This window comes from Cyanistes caeruleus, chromosome 4 (assembly GCF_971803275.1).
Source record: "Cyanistes caeruleus chromosome 4, bCyaCae1.hap1.1, whole genome shotgun sequence".
Classification (NCBI taxonomy): Eukaryota; Metazoa; Chordata; class Aves; order Passeriformes; family Paridae; genus Cyanistes; species Cyanistes caeruleus.
In genome coordinates, this window is record NC_141704.1 from 75,005,925 (window position 1) to 75,020,255 (window position 14,331).

The 14,331-nt window shown below is 41.6% G+C and overlaps 1 protein-coding gene and 1 long non-coding RNA gene across 3 annotated transcripts in view; both read right to left on the minus strand.

Annotated features, from left to right (window-relative positions):
• CREBL2 (cAMP responsive element binding protein like 2) overlaps window positions 1-14,331 on the minus strand; it is a 35,827-nt gene that overhangs the window by 4,142 nt on the left and 17,354 nt on the right. Inside the window, exon 1 of one of the 2 annotated variants that reach the window (XM_023927968.2) lies at window positions 9,466-9,801. The exons of the other annotated variant lie outside the window; for it this stretch is intronic. Coding sequence (XP_023783736.1) covers window positions 9,466-9,480 — 15 coding nt within the window. The 5' untranslated portion in view covers window positions 9,481-9,801. Of the gene's footprint in view, window positions 1-9,465; window positions 9,802-14,331 lie in introns of those variants that run through there. 2 annotated transcript variants of the gene reach the window in all.
• Window positions 825-4,054, minus strand: LOC147653779 (uncharacterized). Its single transcript, XR_015285904.1, has 3 exons — window positions 3,535-4,054; window positions 3,350-3,425; window positions 825-993 (listed from the first exon to the last, which is right to left on the minus strand). It is a non-coding gene; the product is annotated as an uncharacterized LOC147653779 (long non-coding RNA).

The following is a 14,331-nucleotide window of genomic DNA, read 5'->3' on the forward strand; positions in this document are numbered from 1 at the left end:
AACCTGCTTCCTCTGTGTTTCCCCAGTCAAATATTAGTCAAATATTTTACTCTAAACATGGAGGCATGGCACAAGAAAGTCTTAAATATGGTCTGAAGCTCAGTTAACTGGTCATTGAGCAGTATCATCTGGTAAGCATTACATCAGCCACACATCCCAGCTCCCCTCTGAAGTGAGGATTTCTCTTTATTTGCATTCTGACCACACTATTTGACTGGAGGGAGTGTGGAGCAATACACCTAACACACACACCTGCATACAATAATTTCACTGCTGCCTTAGCATTTCACCATCCCGGATACAGACAGACTTTTTCTAATAGGCAGTGTTCAAAATATCATAGTTCATCATTTAAAAAAAGGCACTTTTACTGTGAAAAGCTACAAAATTAGTAATTTTTAACATTCAGAGAAGTCACTTGTTCTGCAAACTTAACAAGCTGCAATAAAAACAATAACATAGTGAATTGATGTGCCAGAATGAAGAGGGGGGAAAAAAAAGGATTATACAATTGAGCCTATTCTTTCTTTGGAAAGTGAGTCAAGAATCACATGCCTACATAATCCTACCCTCTCTGTATTTGTCCCTCCTGATTTACTCAGAAGTAGCTGCCTACCATAAGCAAATGAAAGAACAGAAAGTACTTAATGGACATCTATGATAATGAAAGAAACACAATACATTCAGAAGAGCAAAGGAAAACAAATTAAGCTCTTTCCCACTTGAATTGCTGAATACAGTTTAAATAATTCTTAATTTCACCAAGGTGCTCCCTTTAAGATTTTCTAGTTCAGAATCTAATGGAGTTCAAAGATAAAACTAACCAGATGTGGCCAGATGGGGCAGGAGCTCAAAAGAAGGGAAAGTGACCGTTCTCTTGCAGGCATGATGAGGTCTGTCCTCTCATGGAAACACATTCCTGGCTATGGACGGTGTGATCCATATTCCCAGCTCAGCAGAAGGTAAAACTACGCAGAATCTTCCCAGGTGGAGCTGTAGGTACTCACAATTTGCTATCTATTATTACTTGCACTTGAAAGATTGATGAATATTACATTATACACACTACAGCCAAAGTACTTCAGTTCTCAAAGACATTTAGCACCTAAAGCTTTTCTGTGCTAATGCAAGGTAGTTCAAAGCAAATGTTTGAATTCAAGAGCCAGATAAGGTCTTGTAGAGACATACACTGCAGCTCTCTTAAAAAACCTTGGCCACGCTGGGTTCTGACCGTCTAGAACTAGAGTGAGCTTGCACTCAAGGCTGGGGCCCCAGCACACCTGCAGTGTGAACTTGCTACACTCGTTCTCTTTTCTGTGAGCAAAAAGGTACCCTTAAGTCCTAATCCTGAACAGGAGCATTGACAGCCATGTCCTCTCCCCAAAGCCTCAGGTGGGTGAATGGTTCCCACCACACCATTTCTCACAATCAGCAAGTTAAAGACTGCTTAGCACATGGCAAATGCATCCTGGATCCACCATTATTGCTTTCTCTTTGTTCACTCCAGAGAACTTTCTACAGACAGGTGTGCCAACTGCTCTCCCTCCAAGATCTTTTACCACTGCAGCAGCCCTGCAGACAAGCTCCCTTAGGGCAGGAAAAAGGCTTGTACCTTTTCAACCATTCAAGCATGGTTACTTGCCAATGCTCTAACCACCAAGACTACACATAGAATGAAAAGCTTCCTTCCCTTTTGACTCTAAGCACTAACACCCTAATAATATGCCTTCACACCGCCCCCAAAGACTCATACTGTTTTCATGGCTCCTGGAGTTCACCACACAATTACACATCACCCTGCAAAGGCAGCAACAGTAAACAATTTAATCAAATCCTGCATCCTCATCAGTTTTTTCCTCACCAAAATTTAGAAGTACCTGCTGTAACCTTAAGCAACCCAGCTGGGGAAAAGAAGACCAGAGAAATCCTTTGCCCCAATCCAGCATTTCAGTATCTCCCTGGTTTGCAGTCCTGTTTGCCTGCTCAGTTGCCATGCTGATGTGACAGAAAGAAGACAAAGCAGAAATGATAGCTGATGTTGAACATGGCAACAGACCAAGCCAACATGTTTTGTCGCTTTGTATTCCTCTGGAGTTTATAAAGGGATGTGATCTATTTGCATTCAGCAGTGGAGATTTGGGCTTTTTTCAGGGAGTCATACGCAGTCAAGACTCAGAACAACATGAGTCATATATCTTTTCACAGAAACATTAATAAAGGCATGTATTAGTTTGAGATGTGACCAAGTTTCCATTTCAGTTCTCTCAGACTTCAGAAAATAAAAGAACTCTTTTCTCAAGCACATGGTGTGACTCTTGAGCTGTCCTACACAGGGCCAGAATTGGACTCAATGATCCCGATGGCTCCCTTCCAACTCAGCCTATTCTGTGATTCCACAATTTCCTTTTAATACTCTACTTAGATCATAACCTCATTCTTGCTTCCCATCAGTGTTCAGCCACAAAGTTATTTGACCTGAAATTGGAAATAGCTGCAATTACTTGACCTGATGTAGAAAATTCCTCAGACTTCTGGATTTTTTTAATAGAAGCATGCAGCAGCTCTCTCCAAAATCCTTGCCAGAATGCACAGCAGAGAGGCCCTCCTCAGGAAGGAGATGCACACATATAGCTACTAGACCTCACAGCCCTGAGGAGCTGAGCCCCTCAGATAGAAGACTTGTATAAAGTTGGCCTCATGACATCTGCAAGTTTGAATCAATTTAGCAGATTAAAGCAACACTATCTCAGACACTGGTCAGCACCACTGACCAGCAATGCTGATCACATGGACCAAGTCAGCATCTCCCAAAAGCTCCGAGTTCATTTACCAATAAACAAGCAGCTCCATCAACCAGTACTTGAAATCCATTTTAAGCTGACTCTTCATTCCACTGGCAGCTGAATGTATAGGCATGAAGAACTTAATGGAACATGGAACTAGTGATCACCTACAGAATTTATACAGAACTATAAAAATGATTAGTAAGAAATAAAACCTAAGTGCTGTGTTACAGTAGAAAGGGGAATAATCAATTCCCACTTGCAAATATTTTTACAAAATCAAAAAGCAAATGAAGCCAGTCACAAGTCTCCTAATAAAGATGAAGTTTTCTGATCTTTTAATTCAAAGCATACTACTCACAGTAGCAGTACAAAACCCAGCTAGAGAGCATGCTTGTTATTCCTCCATTTCATGACATATATATGCCAAACACAATTATTTTACTTTCACTGGCAGACAAAATGCATCCGATAATGATCCAAAAATGTAAGATACCATTTAGTGAGCAAACATGATCTAAGTCTTAAGCAGATGTATCAACAGAAATTAATCCTAAAACTCTTACCGTACAAAGTGCTTCATGTCCTAAGAATGTCATATTCAGTACAGATGCAAAAAGAATACTGTCTTTGCTGCAACATCTGTTTTAAAAAAGCATGAGCTAGGACTAAATATCAAGTTTTCATAAAGTGTTATGCAGGCACCCAGATGGGTAAGTGCTAAAGTTCAGAGCATCAGTCATGCACATACCACCTTGCCACTCCGCAGGTGACAACCCTGCTCTTCCCCAAGGAAGGACTTGCAGCCTCACACAAGAATTATGCCCACCACTGTGCCCTACACATTCTCTCAGTTCACACTAACGCTTTTCTAAACCTGTCTCTGTTAGAACTTGGGCTTAGGGATGGTTATTCTCCCAGCCCACTGTAACAATGAAATAAAACTTTTCTAGCTGGTTTAGAGGCTTTAATCTCCTCTTCACTCTCTCCTTGCAAATATGAGCAGATGCACCATCTGAGCAATGCTGAGCAGGAGCTTCTTAAAACATTTAATGATTTTAAATTGCTCATATCAAATTAGAACCAAACCTATTAAGGTTTTATATTTCCAAGCAAGCAGTAATGAAAATGCTTTATGTTTGGACATGATCCTGGGTGGAAGACTTTTTCAGCACATTGAAAATCTTCATACTCTGAAAAAGCCCTGAAGGATGAAAACATAAGTGATAGATTGACATTTAAGAAACAATGAGAAACACCTAAGGAAGTTCAGGCTGCTGGAGGCTGATGGGAGTTTTTCTTCTGGCCAATAATTGGCCATTTCTGAGAACTGACAGTAGTTTTGACCATTGAAAAGTGAGATCAACCTGTGAACACCACCTTAAGACCTAAGCCCGGGAATTTCTGTCTCTTTGTTTGCTGGCAGTGAAAGATAACAGAGTTCTAGCTGGCTCCCATCCCCTCCCCGGGCCATGCGGCCTGGGCGGGGGCTAGGCGGGGGCTAGGCTGGGCCTGCCCTGGCTCCCGGGCAGGAGATGGAGCCTGCGGGATTTCTCCCGGGCCCAGGCCAGGGCTGGGCTCTGCTACAGCTTCCCTGGAAGCTTCCGGAGTGGCTGAAGTTCTTCGCAGGGGGGTCCCCGGCTCTGAGCACAGCTGAGCTGAAACCTGGCACTGTGAACACCTGCGGCTTGAGCAAGATTTTAACCCTTTTACTACCCAAATGAGACTTGCAGATTTAATCTTTTTTCCAGGAAGAAGGCAAGAGTGATCCACAGGTAAAGAGACAACATAAACTATCAAAGACAATGCAGAATGGAATTAAGCTTAAGACAGGGAGAGAAATAAGGAAATGCTTTAACAAGCTGAAATATTCTTTTGTTAAAGCTATGGAGATGGACAATAATGTTCTGAAAAAACTCCTTTAATTCATGATAGAGTATTTTTGGAGGAATGGAGTATTTCAAAGTGTGGATTTAAGCAAATGGTGAAGTAGTTGTGATCTTATGAGATGCTGGAACAGAAAAAAGAGAAGTGATAGTTGTTGAAAATTTGTGGCCCTTAAGAAGCAAAAAGAAAACTTCTGTTTCCAGAGAGGCTCATAGATGAAGAGAGCTTTTGCCTTGGAATAACTCATCCTTAAAATGACACCCCATCTTGACTCATGACCCAGGAACACAGCTCAGAGTGATGTGAAATGGGAAGAAAGGACTGATGACAGAGTTTTCCAGGCAGCTGGCATCAGAAAAATAGAAAACCACGAGAAAATGGTTTTGTTGTGAAAAACTCCATAAATTGACAAAAGAAGACTTCTTTTTCTCTACAAAGACTGATGAAAAGACTATAGCAAAGTTGAGACTGTTTTAACCTGTAGGGAATATTTTATATATTAGTAAAGGCCTGTCTGCACAAACCAGCCTTTGGAATAAGTTGTAATATTAAAGGCTAAAGTCCTTGAAACTTTCTTGCAGAAGAGAGAGTAAAGCAAAACAATATCCTTCTGTACAGGAGAAAAAATGTAAACCTGTGTGTATTAGCCAATAGTAACTTGCTTAGCCCATGGACCCTGTAGAACTCTATAAAAGGTGTGCTAAAGATAGAAATAAACGGCGTTCACTTTTACTTCTGTGAAGGGTCGTAAATAGCTGGCGGTCTCTCAGTATTAACAACCATTTTTTTTTGTCTCTGTGTTGTCATGTGAACAAGGAGAATGGCTGGGTAGTGGAGAAAAGAGTTTCTGGAAGTTTTATTCTGGTTTCTTACTATTGTAGTTTTGTTAATAAATTTTCTTTATTACTTTTAAGTTTTATTCTGTCTTGTTCTTCTTCTAATCCATATCTCACAGGAAGAAATTAGTAAGTTTTTCTAGTGATTTTTTAGTAAATGCTTTAAAACCATGACAACATAGCAGCCCATCTCCTTAATAACTGAGGTAATCTCCACAGTAGCTCTGTCCCTGCTGTAGCATTCTGGGCATTACCCAGAGCTGACTCCAAGACTGCCTGGGAGATCTCTCTCTCCCTGACCCCAGTCAGCCCCACCAGCGAGGGTCACAGGCTACAAGACAGCTCATGGCCAAAGACCCCTCAAGCTCTATATTTGAAACACAAGTGTTCACACCTGGCTTGCTCCCACACTCCCTCCAAGGGACACCTGCATCCCCACAATTATGACTCAGGACCATACAAGACTAAATATTTGATGTCTTACAGACAAGGTGTGTGGAAAGTAGCCCAGCTCCTTGAGTGTAGCCCTCTGCTGAGAACCCTTTGCTCAGCCCTACTCTAAGTAGTTGCCTTGAAAAGGAAAGCTGTGTGAACACTAGAGCAAGACATCAACAGTTGTGGTGTCCCCTATAAAAACCTCTGTAATTAATACAAAAGATTGCAGTTAGCTGTATAAAACTGTATTTTGATGTTTACTAACGAGAGTTATCAGCTTCTTACCCTAGCCCCTATTCTCTGCTTCCCAATGCATATAACAAATATATAATATGTAGTCTTGTAAACTAACCAAGAAATTTCACCTATAAAGGCTGAAACCGCTGTAACAGACCTTCTCCTTTTTCCTCTCTCCAGATACTTCAGAGATGCACAAGTGTTGTTTTAATAGGAATTAATTGCAAATGAACAGCTAAATCACTGAACTCTTTCCCTGCCACACCCAATAGCTCAAACCACAGCAAGAAGTGAGTCCAGTACTTGAACAACCCCTAGATTAAAGGCAGTTCTATAAAAGAAAAGGTCATGTTTTGGTTTGGGGGGTTTTTTGTTTGTTTTTTGGTGTTTTTGTTTGTTTGTTTGGGTTTTTTGTGGGTTTTTGTTTTGGTTTATTTTTGTGTGTCTTGATGCGGTCAGACAGGGAATGCTGATCGGAAGATCTCGCGTTGTACGGGAAGATAGGGCCCCTCTTTCTCCAAAGTTCCATAGCCCATCATGTCACAGTGATTACGTCATCATATCTCGGTCATATAAATCCCTGCACACCGGAAATAAACGCTCTTCACCGTCCACCACATTGGTGTTCGCGTGTGATTAGCCCAACAGGCCTGTAAGTTTAGCCGTCATGTCGCCCACGAACCGGGTCGCTACGCCTCATTCTGAGGCAACAGTGTCTGTGTGTGAATTTAAGAACACCCTTCTGAAATGAAATGTGAATTTTTTCTGTATCTGATGTTAAGATATTCTGCCTCTCCCTTTATTTCTTGTTATTTCCTTCCAATTTTGAGGAATGTGTTAACAAGAACCATTCTTCTAATGCTCTATTAACCAGATAAGGCTAAATTAAAGTGCACTATGAATTAGGGAAAACTGCAGCCTGCAAGCAAAATTCTAAATTCTTTGTGTCACATAGATGAAGGTAAACACTAAACTTGGTTGCAGGCAGTTACAGAACGGTCACTACACTGCAAAAACAATTTAGTTGATTGATTTTTTGCAGGGAAAGTCCTTTCACAGGCCAACCCCCTCAGCAAGGTGGAAAGCATGACTTGGTGGAATTTTTAGGAGATATCAAGGACATGATGGCTCCAGTTTTAACCACAATGGCCATAAATATATGTATAATATAGGTAGAAATAGTGCTTGCCTCATCCTGACACAGCAACATGCAATGGGAAGAGCCCTCCCAAGGGAAATCGCATCTCTTGAACAGAGTCACCAAACAGGCTCTGTGAGTTCATGAGGCCACAAACCTGTGGCCTCATGAACTATAAAAACTGTACTTGGGAGTGAAGATAGCAAGAAGAGTGAATATTCCACTCTGTTGTCTTTTCCTATTCAACTCAACATAAATTGAAAAAAAATACCAAAGATTTGCCTTACTGACTAGGTAAAAAGATTTATTTAGTCAATGTGTGTCTTGGGTTGCAATGCAAGATGTAACCAAAAGTATGTATTCTATTACCATCTGTTAAAACCAGGTGGGGCAGTTTTCTTTATGTCTTCCTTGACCCATCCTCCCTGCAGGGAAATATCTTCTGTTAATGGGCCACTGAGTCTCACTGCATGACTGATAAAATTAAATCATCCCATTGGGAGATGCTCCACCCAGGGGAAGGAGCCAAGAATTCCTACCTGGGTATAATTGGAGACGGAATACCACAGCAGCCTTTCTTCATTGGATTCCCAGAGGAAAGATCAGACTCATCTACATCACTGGACTTTCAGAGGAAACCAACACCCTTCTACAGGATCATTGCCTTAACAGAACCACATCTGTCACTCCAGGATGACTGCAGCCACCATTTAATGAGACTGCTGCCAACACCCTGACCAACAGAGTGTCAGGTTATATTTGGACTATCGGTGGTTTTTGGTTTTGTATTTGTTTTTTTTTCTCTTGTGCTACTGCATTTTTATTTTAATTTTCCTAGTAAAGAAGTGTTATACCCATTCCCATATCTTTGCCTGAGACCTCCTTGATTTCAAGATTATAATAATATGGGGGAGGGGTGGGTGCTACATTTTTCCATTTCAAGGGAGGTTTTTGCCTTCCTTAGCAGACACCTGTCTTTTCAAACCAATTCAATGTGTCAAAAATGTTTCAGGTAAAAAAGAAAAAAAAATCAGACTAACAGGACTCTCCACATGACACAATGGTAAACCAAAAATTATTTTTAAATTAAAATCTGAAAGTTGGTTAGTACAAATAGCTTAAGTCTGACAGAGAAGAACACAAAAGGAAATAAAAATCAGATTATGCACATGAACTGTATATGCCTCCAGAATTAAATCCTCTAGATGTTGTAAACTATTGCCCCAATTACACAAAATTTCATGCAGTTCCAAGTTGTGAAATATCAGTGGTGTAGATTTCCCCCAAACTCCTCCACAGCTTTCAGAAAAGGCCTTAATAAAATAAAACAGTATACCTGTTAAAATAGCGAATCACCATAAACCTTTCATAGTCTCACAATACATTCTGTGGACTGCAAAATAATTTCTGATTGGTTCTAAATTTTTTTTATTCCATAAGAAATTGTGTCAAGTATTTTTCTTCCACTTTGAATTAAGTCAGATCATCACAGGCTGTGTAATTCTGTTCTAATAAAATTCCGGTAGTGTCTCCAGCACGACCCCCAGGCTAACACATAACCAGCACTACAGGGAGCTCACTCCAACCAAACTCAGCTGAGAAGTCTGAGCTGCAAAATGCTGCACTGAGCGGACACAGCAGCTGTCCCTGCAGGCCCTGCTTCAGGGGCACCCCGGTAGAAGCAGGAGAAAGACACGTTCCTTGTACGTCTTCTCATGTTCAGCTCTGCTCGGGTGGCAGCTCTGCACCTTCAGGGATGCCACTGTGCTGCTTTCATGAGATTCTTCCAATGCTGGAAAGATCCAAGCTTCAGCACACAGTACAAGGCTGCAACCTACGCTGCTGCCCTCATACCTTGTCATTTGTGCACAGTTGCTATTATCTAACAAATTCAGGGTGCTATTGGGAGCATGAGCCACTGTACCACACCACTGGTGGTATCCAGCCTTTGGCCCATGCCTGGAGCTTTAAGGAAACGCTAGAAGCAGCACCGAAGCGCTGCAAGCAAGAACTAAGGGGGCAACCCTTTCTTCCTGGTGGCTGCAGCAAGCAGAGCCCTTCAAGAGCAGATTTCAGAAGGCTCCCTTCACCAAGAGCCCCACCAGCTGCCTTGGGCTCCAGCTCCCGGGTGGGCCCCGTAGCCCCTTACCTTGCTGTCATCCATGAGTACCACCAGCCCCGATCCGCCTCGCCGCAGCCCCTGCACGAGGAGTAGGCGGAGCCGCCCCGGCGGACACCGGCGTTTACTGGCGTTTACAGAGCCTCACGGCCGCCGGGGGCCGCCGCCATCACCCGCCGCCATATTTGTTTACACTGAGGGACGCCGTAGCGCTGGCAGAGCGGTGCTCGCTGGGAAGTATAGTCTTGTTCGGCCCCGTCGCCATTGGCAATCATCCCGATGGGGACGAGAAAAACTACAACTCCCAGCAGGCGCATCCGAGGAGCGACGCGGCGATTGGTCCTTGCCTCCCCGGCCTGGCGAACTACATTTCCCAGGAGGCTGCGAGAGTTTCCCCGCCTCGCCGCAACAACTGAATTTGTTGTTTTGTTGGTGTGTGTTTGTGTTTTCTCTATCGCTTGCGCCATTCCACGGCTGCTCTGCTGCAACCCCAATGGCTCCGGAAAGATGGTCAGGGGCTGGTGGGGCCAGGGCTGCCGGCTCCGACCCTTTGTACGGGCTGTCTCGAGCTAGATGACCAAAAAACCCAAACCAATAAAACAACAAATTTAAGTCTTCCGCTGTTTTTTGCCCTGCTTTTCCCTAAGTGTTCCTCAAGACAGAGCCGAGTTTTCCAGGTCACCTGGGCAATACTGAGCTCCCCCAAGTCTGGAGAAGCAGTCCCTATAATCCTTAGAGAATACCCTGTTTTCTCCCTCTTCCATGTGGACACATGGCAGAGATCTAATGTTCAGTGCTTGCTGCAAAGCCAGGCCGTCGTCCTGTGTCTGTGCCTTAAAAGATACAGGTACCCTGAACACCATTCTGTTAAGCATTGCCCACGTTTCAAGCTGGCGGTGAAATCTGAAGCTTGGCGTGTTTCATGTTGCTGCATGTTTCTTTTCATTCATGCAACTCTGTTCGCAGGAGTTTCCCATGACTTAATCTCTTTTACATGCAATTGTTAGGGCTGAAGGCTTTGTCATGGGATTTTCCCCCTGAATCACAGACCTTCTTCCTCTTGGAGGGATATGCTTGCTAGATGGCAGAGACAAAGCACTTTCTGCAGCTTTTTTTCCCTTTATAAACTTATACTCAGTTGTCAAAGACAAGGCAGTTTGCACTGCTTCCTATTTGTTTGTTCAAAAACAATGAATCAGTTCTGGTAACTCCCCCTTGAAATAATAGTAATAAAAAATCAGGGATGATTGGTGTGTTAAACAAGAGGCATCAGCTAATAAAGTGGAAATAATAGCTTGTTATGAGCTTGCCTCCCGTGATTCCACCCTCATCCTTGCCTTCAAATTCTTCCAGAAGGTGGTGGGGCATCTCATACTGCCTTTGGCACTGTCCTAGGGCCATAAAGCTGGCTTTAAAAGCCAGATGGGGGTTTCCCCGGTGAAGGGAAATATTGAGTGGCAAAGAGCCAACATAGCTCACTTAGGCAACTCTCTGTTGCAACACGAGTGGAGGGGGGAGATTAGACAGAGCCCTGGTGCTGATCCAGAAAGACCGGAATCCTTTTAACCAGCAAATTAAAGTTATAGCTGCATCTTTTTTTTCCCCACTAGATTGCCCCACACTAGTCATCCTGCTTTATATCACATAAGAAGTAGAACTCACAGCTTCTGACCAGAACAAAGCACAAATTCCCTGCCCCAGCATTTAAGAGATTCTATCTGTTAGCAGGGAACAACTCAAACTATGCATTTCAGTCATTTCAGTCTGCTTTTCCGCTCTAGCTCTGCTGTCCTCCTGGATGAATTCGGACATGCAGGTTGAGTGGGAGTCTGTCAGAAAGAGCAATTGTGACTGGAACTCGGTATTATTTTAATATATGTATATATATGTACATACAGAGAAAGCATAAGATGATGACATTTTAAACTTATTTTAATAGTTTAAACATTTAAACCATAGTGATGTACACCAAGGAAATCCTACATTGTGTTACATTCAGTGTCACTGATTGTTTTGTGCAATAACTATTGGCAGGTCCCTGATGAAATTAGTAATATTTGTTAAAAGAAAGGTTGTGCTTCTGAGATCCAGAGGGACTTTGGCGGAGATAATAAAAGTGAGTTCGGCAATCAGGCAATAGCTTAAAAGACATTGCTTATGTCAGTGTGACTAAAAAGAGATATAACTCACAGGGTGATTTTGCACCATGTGCTTGCATTTCAACACATCCCAACAGGGTGTTTATTCTTCCTAGATCTGTAAATGTGTTAATTCAGGCAATTCAAAATCTGTTCCTCTGAAATCCTGCCTGAAATAAGAATAAATTTTCCAACCTTTTGGTATCAAGCATTTTGCTGAAATTGCTCTACTGTACATTTGCGGAGTCTTCAGAGATTCAGACTTTGAGATAAGTTCATTTATGGATGTGAAGGCAAAGATAAAGCAAAGATATTCTCTTGTTTGTTTTCCAAATGTACTGAGATGTTAATTGCTTTAACAGAGATGCTAACTCATTTGCCATGGGGCAAAGACTGTGCAAGAACAGCCTGTCTTTCAATCCCTTGGGTTTTGAGGGGTTTTTTTTTTGTGGAACTGATAGAGAAATTGCACTTTTCTGCATTCTCTAATATGATACCTAATAAATATTTCTGGAAATAGAAGAAATTCACTCTCTTTCAATTTGTAGACTGTTCATACTGAGACAGAGAACACCTTTAACTTGTCATTTAAACCCACCAGTTAAAATATTTGTAAATGAAGAGTGACCGAAAAAAGTTTATTTACCTAATATTCTATATCTTATTGTTGTTTATATAACTAAGATAAAAGTATAACTGTTTGTTGTTGGTTTGTATATTTTTTCTTACATTAGAGAAATATATATGCTAAAGACCTAGAAGACCTTGGTAGGCACATGAACAGCACATGCTCACAAGTACAGTGATTGATCACCTCATTGGTATGATTAAAAGAAAATTCCGTTTAAAACAAATATTCTTTGAAAGTTAGTTTTCAAAACCTAATCAGTGTTTGAACAAAGCACAGCACATTGGAAGCCTGATCTGCAACTACTTCCTATACACTGTATAATTAAATGTTGATAAGGAGGTTACTCTCATATTTGCTAAATTCTGCTTTGTGACAAGATGAGCACCTTCTGTAGTTGCAAGTGCATGAAGTCATATATACAAGCGGAGTCCATCCTGTTTAGCTATTGCAAATGTCCTTCTCAAGTAAAATGGACTAGAAATAAGATAATTTTGAATAATCAGCTCTTGTCATGTGCATACACACAGACAGAAAAGTTACTGCTTTATCTAGCCAAACTAAATTTCCCACATAAGCAAAATCTTGAGACAGTGCTCATAATGCTTTTATATTGCTGAAGAGTATCTTTAAATTAAAATATTGCCTTAAAATGTTTATGCTGCAGATGGAAAGGAGCTACTTCATATTTTCTAGTTTGTGGAAGGGAGAAAAAGAAGTCAGATGATCCTACGCTTCACACATATGATTGGTAGTTCCAAATATGATCAGAGGGGAAAGCTAAAAATGGTTCCAAAATTCATTTGAGTAACATGGATTTCATACAAAATTTAAATATAAGAAACTGAGAGCCAAGGATAAAGACAAACAAATCACAGATTAAGAAGATGATGAAGAGTGGGTTAAAGTTCAGTGAGGTGTGCAAGTGAGTAAAATTTAAACTTGTTCTGAAACAACAAACAAACAGAACAGCACAATATGCCACATTCAGGAATGTGAGAGCCATGTTGTTTCTGGCACTTGAACAACAGAATTATTGCTGCTGATATGGTAATTGCAGAGGTACAGAAAAAAAGTGGGTGGATCATGTGAAATTCATTAAATACTTGAGGTGAACTTACAGCAGGATTAGTCTTTTAATTGTGTACATTGATCTCTATGCACAACTGGTTTGCTAAAAAGGCATATTGTTCATTCTCAAGAGGTTTAAAAATCCACTTCAGCTCAGTGTCTCTTTTTTTTGGTTCTTAAAATATTTTGCAGCATGCTACTCCCCTTTGGCCTACGCAAACAAATATGTCTGCATATGCATACCTACTAGAGGCAGTAGCTGGCTTTTCTGGTAAGAGCATTTCTGGTTGCTTTCCACAAGATATAAAATAATTTCAGACACTTTTGTCCAGCCCCAGATTCTGTGGCGTGGGCTGGGCTCACATTCAAAACATTTACTAATCTAAGTCCGACACTGTTGTCTTGTCCAAGGGCATAAACAAGGATTCTGCACAGCTTGAGCAAAAACTGAAGGACTTGTATGGCAAGCTGGATCTGCACTGTAACTGGGTCAGAGGACTTCCATGATGACCTTGACTACTTTCAGAAATGCCATTGTCCCTCATGTGAAGGGTTAGGGCATCCCATACAGCACTTTGCCCTGGTCTGTACTGCTCACCCCACCTTAAGTCAGCATCATACCAGCTAACTTCTGGTCTGCAACTCTGTTTGTGTATTGGATTTCCTGTGTTGCTGTAGCTGCCCATAAGCCTTGTATTTGTGTTTAATGAGGTTTGTATTTAATGAGACTGCTAATGTGAACAGGAGTTATTTACAGAATCAAATCTGCACTGCAAAAAGTGTTGCATTAATTTGTAATAAACGTAAATGAGGGATACACTCCTGGATAAAATACACTCATTCACAGGGCTATTTCAATGCAACAGGGAAAATATGGGGCAAGTTCCTGGGAGGTGGCAGGCTGCCTGCCTCACCCATCCATATTCATGCAGGGGAAATAAAAGTGGGTTGTTTCAGAAATACACTGAAAAAAGAACTGTTATCCCTTAACCTGTTGTCAGCTCCCTTCTTCACGGCTCCCAAAATTGTCCTGAAATGTCCCAGAGCTCCCATTTCACC